General features: G+C 45.7%; 1 protein-coding gene across 1 annotated transcript in view; it reads right to left on the bottom strand.

Moving 5' to 3' along the window:
* The window catches only part of LOC105904145 (metabotropic glutamate receptor 6-like), a 30,557-nt gene that overhangs the window by 9,128 nt on the left and 16,429 nt on the right, over positions 1-5,000 (bottom strand). The window contains exons 7-8 of the mRNA XM_031567173.2: positions 4,669-4,809; positions 4,244-4,444 (exon numbers count right to left, since the gene is read on the bottom strand). Of these exons, the coding sequence (XP_031423033.2) occupies positions 4,244-4,444; positions 4,669-4,809 (342 nt within the window). The remainder of the gene's footprint in view (positions 1-4,243; positions 4,445-4,668; positions 4,810-5,000) is intronic.

Genomic DNA, 5,000 nt, shown 5'->3' with positions numbered 1-5,000 from the left:
TCTCTGTCTCTGTCTCTGTCTCTGTCTTGTGTGATGAGAACATGCCAGGGGCCCAGTCTTTCAGAGGGACGGCCTTCTGCTGAGGCTCCGTCACGCGCATTAACACACGAGAACACACACACACACACACACACACACACACACACACATTAACACACATCCTCAAGCTGGCCACACGAGAACACACATACGCATACACATGCATACACATACACACTCAGACAAGCACACACACACACATACGCATACACACACGTATACACATGCACACACATACACACTCAGACACGCACACACACACACACACACACATATGCATACACACGCACACACACACACACGCACACACATACACACTCAGGCACGCACACACGCACACACACTCACATACGCATACACATGCATACACATACACACTCAGACACGCACAGAAACACACACACACGCATTCATGTGCATAGTAATACACACTCAGGCATGCGCACACAAACGCACGCGCACATACACACACGGGCACACACACACACACACACACACACAGGCAGGACTCTTTCAAGTGCGACACAGAGAGGAGAACCTTCAGGGTGAATTGTGCCCTATGATTGGTTGCTCAACTGTGACTCACACCTGCTTTAGGTCAAAGCCTGCACACACACACACACACACACACACACACACACACACACACAAGCATGCATGCATGTATGCATCACATAGAACGTCACAGAGGACACTTCCCCCCACTTTCAAAGAAATGCCCTGACCATCCCCAGATCTGAATGCTTTTGGGCGAGGTGTGTGTGTGTGTGTGTGTGTGTGTGTGTGTGTGTGTGTGTGTGTGTGTGTGTGTGTGAGGGAACATGAGTGTGAGGGGCAGATGTGTGTGTGTTAGAGGGCAGAGGATAGACGGTGACTGGCCAGTCTGCAGAGAGCGCTGTCATGCTGTCACGCTGTCACGCTGTCACGCTGTGCCTTCTCCTCTGACGTTCGACGGACTAAACCTGCGGCTGACTGTCACCTCTAGCCGTACTCAACGCTATCATTCAATCACGGGCGCAATCAGTATGGAATCACGAAACCGCCAACCCACATTAAAATGAATCAGAAGTTTAGCATTCAGGAAATAGACGTACATGCTAATAAGGGGTTATCAAACAGAGATAATACAGGGTAGTAATTCTACATCACTCAACATTTTTTATAGTATTTGTATAGCTATAACACACAAACTCAATAGTGTGGCAAGCATCTACCATTGTGTGTGTGTGTGTGTGTGTGTGTGTGTGTGTGTGTGTGTGTGTGTGTGTGTGTGTGTGTGTGTGAGTTTGTGTGTGTGTGTGTGTGAGTTTGTGTGTGTGTGTGTGTGTGTGTGTGTGTGGGGTTTATATATAGTTGGCTATATAGTGAGCTAATGAGGCTTATTCATATGATAAGGGGATAAACATTCATTGTGTAGGGACACTAGTTTTGGAGAAGAAAAGGTTAGTAATATTTAGTAGTGAGGTCACACACTCTTTCTGAATGCTAATCCCCTATGTATAGTTAACACTTATGTTTACAAGGTTCAGAGGTCAAAATCCCCTATGTATAGTTAACACTTATATTTAGAAGGTTCAGAGGTCAAAAGTCTTGGCCTGAAATCTTTACAATGTGTTGTTGTAAAAAGTCTGAGCACCTCTGAAAATAGGGTATGTTTGCATTTGATTTAAATAAAAAATAATTATGCAACATTACACATACTCTCATGTTATTATTGCTGAGGTCTTCTAGAATATAATCATACATGCCACTTTTGCATCAATGTTTTTAGTTAGGTGAGATATACAAAAACATCAAGGCATGTCAGACTACCTAAAAGAGTCTAACAGGCCTTGGACTCCCATATAGAAATAGTCACTCCTTCACTTCTCTCATCATTTTGTTAAAATCTACTTTTCCAACAACCCTCCTACGACCCCCCGACGACCCTCCTACGACCCCCCGACGACCCTCCCATGAATGCATGTGCAAAAGCCGGTAAGTGGATCTTGTCGTTTAGCCATGTGCATCCAACCATCACACACACACACACACACACTCACACACACTCATCACACATACACACACACACACACACACACTCAACCATCACACACACACACTCATCACACACACAACCATCACACACACACACTAATCACACACACACAACCATCACACACACACACACACACACACAACCATCACACACACACTCATCACACACACACACAACCATCACACACACACTAATCACACACACACAACCATCACACACACACTCATCACACACACACAACCATCACACACACACACTCATCACACACACACAACCATCACACACACACACTCATCACACACACACTCATCACACACACTAATCACACACACACAACCATCACCCACTGCAACGACATTTCGCCTAAAACACGCACTAACATCTGTGTGCTCACCAGTGGCGGTTCTACACAGAATTACGCCCCGGGCGAGACCCCCTCCGAGCGCCCCCCCCCCCGATATTATTATAATATCAATATGTGAAAGACAAACTTAAATTTCTCAATTCACCTATCGCTAAGTCCCGCCCCCCTTAGTTACTGTTGCTAACTCAGACAAACTATAGGAGCTGACTAGTGTCAAAATTATATCCCAAGAGGCTCTAGGCAACTTTTAGAGACAGAAGGACCTGATTTTGTCTAGAAGCCTTCAAAAGGGACTTCATTGTGCAATGGAGGGATGTGTACAAAATGTAAAACTAGATATGATGGATGACAAGCAAAAATTGGAGGCGAGAATTTACAGATCACAATGCAATCTCATGGTCATCACGATTGCAGATAACAACATCCCATACCAGCATTGTTCAATCACCGCAGGGAAAGAATACATTAATATACCTTCAGTTAATTTAACATCTGGAGAGGCACTGTTAGATGTAGACCTACGTTTATTAGTTTATTAACTAGCATTACCCTGTCCCTGACAGGGCAGTGAACTAGCGTAGCTATGTCAGTTATCTGACTGTGTCAAACAACGGCCATTCTCTTAAACAATCAAAATGCTAAGTTTAATAAAGCATTAACAATCGATATGCTCAGTTTAATAATGGATTAACATGAACGTTTGCCGATAACACACGCAGTCCGATAATTAACACCGTTACGATAACTGTCTAGCTAGCTAGCGCAGCTAGTAAATAGCTAACGTTAGCTAGTTTTAACCAGAGATAACTTGCCTAAGCCTAGCATAACATCAGTGGTGAAAGTAAGCCGCTACTGTCAATGACAATAATGTGAATAATGAGTATGCCTATGATCATGTAGGCTTAGTTGATTACTTTAGCAGAGGAAAATTCCAAACTAACAAGTTCCATTTGGGAGACCCAGAGGTGAACTGTCCCCCGCGCCCCTTCCCCCTTCTCACACAGGATCTGAGCACCATAGATATAGTACTGTATATGTCTATGCTGTGCATGGCACCTTCCTAGCGAGCAGGGGCGCCTGCAGCCGCAGGGGGCGCCAATTTACCAATTTGCCAATTCCCCACACAGTGATATAAGATAGATAATAGAAAACCGCTTCGCGGCCCAGATGATTTTTTTTTTTTTTTTTAAGTGCTGGTACCGCCCCCCACGTGTCATGAAAAAGTGCCGCCCCGGGCGGCTGCCCGGTTCGCCAGTGCCCAAAACCGCCCCTGGTGCTCACTAGACTGTAGCATCCACAGGTCATGATGAAACCTCACTGAGAGTGACTGTCTTAGCTGAACTAGACCTGTTTTAGCCTGTGCTAAACTAGACCTGTTTTAGCCTGTGCTAAACTAGACCTGTTTTAGCCTGTGCTAAACTAGACCAGTCTTAGCCTGTGCTAAACTAGACCAGTCTTAGCCTGTGCTAAACTAGACCTGTTTTAGCCTGTGCTAAACTAGACCAGTTTTAGCTAAACTAGACCTGTTTTAGCCTGTGCTAAACTAGACCTGTTTTAGCTAAACTAGACCTGTTTTAGCCTGTGCTAAACTACACCAGTCTTAGCTAAACTAGACCTGTTTTAGCCTGTGCTAAACTAGACCAGTTTTAGCTAAACTAGACCAGTTTTAGCCTGTGCTAAACTAGACCAGCCTTAGCCTGTACTAAACTATACCAGTCTTAGCTAAACTCGACCTGTCTTTGCTGAAGTGTCCTTGCTGAAGACCCCTACCCTTGCTCCTGTGGAGGATGCTCTGGACTCACCATTGAAGTTGACGGCTCTGATGTAGGAGAGCAGCATAGCGCCCTCTACTGGGTCCATCTTGTCACAGACGCCGGCGGAGCCGGGACACAGGTCAAGGTGCATGTTGTGCAGCGCGTGGGCCATGGAGTACACCGCGTCAATCACAAATTGCACCTTCCCCTCCTGCTCATACGGGGAGTCGCGACTGATACGCTCCTCGCCTGTGGGAGGGCAGCACAGAGGTTATCTCACACACACACACACACACACACACACACACACACACACACACACTCATACATCAATAGACTTTATAGTGACCAGGAGCATCGCCTTTTTAATTAAATGTCACAGTGGTTCATACTTGACAAACACACACACACACACACACACACACACACACACACAAACACCTCTAGCCTTCGGCCATGAGGTTGCAGCTCACCTGTGCATTTCTTCTGTCCGATGTCCAGTTTCCTGCCCGGCCTGGTCATTTTGCACTTGAAGTCGTCCTCCCAGAACTCAGCGAACCAGATGTTTCTGCGGTTGTTCTCTAAACACCTCGAGGTGAAGTACTCGTCAAAGCCTGACAATCAGATGGCACTGGTTACTACAGAATCCTTTTGGGTGAGAAGCTATGGAACCCTGAGGGTAAGAACGCTACGGAACCCTGAGGGGTAGAACGCTATCACTAAGACATCACTAATAGAGCAAGGCATCACTAACAGAGCAAGGCATCACTAATAGAGCAAGGCATCACTAATAGAGTAAGGCATC

The sequence above is a fragment of the Clupea harengus genome, chromosome 5 (assembly GCF_900700415.2).
Source record: "Clupea harengus chromosome 5, Ch_v2.0.2, whole genome shotgun sequence".
NCBI classification, from domain to species: Eukaryota; Metazoa; Chordata; class Actinopteri; order Clupeiformes; family Clupeidae; genus Clupea; species Clupea harengus.
Note: the sequence above shows the minus strand (reverse complement) of the source record. Positions and strands in the feature narration are given on the sequence as shown.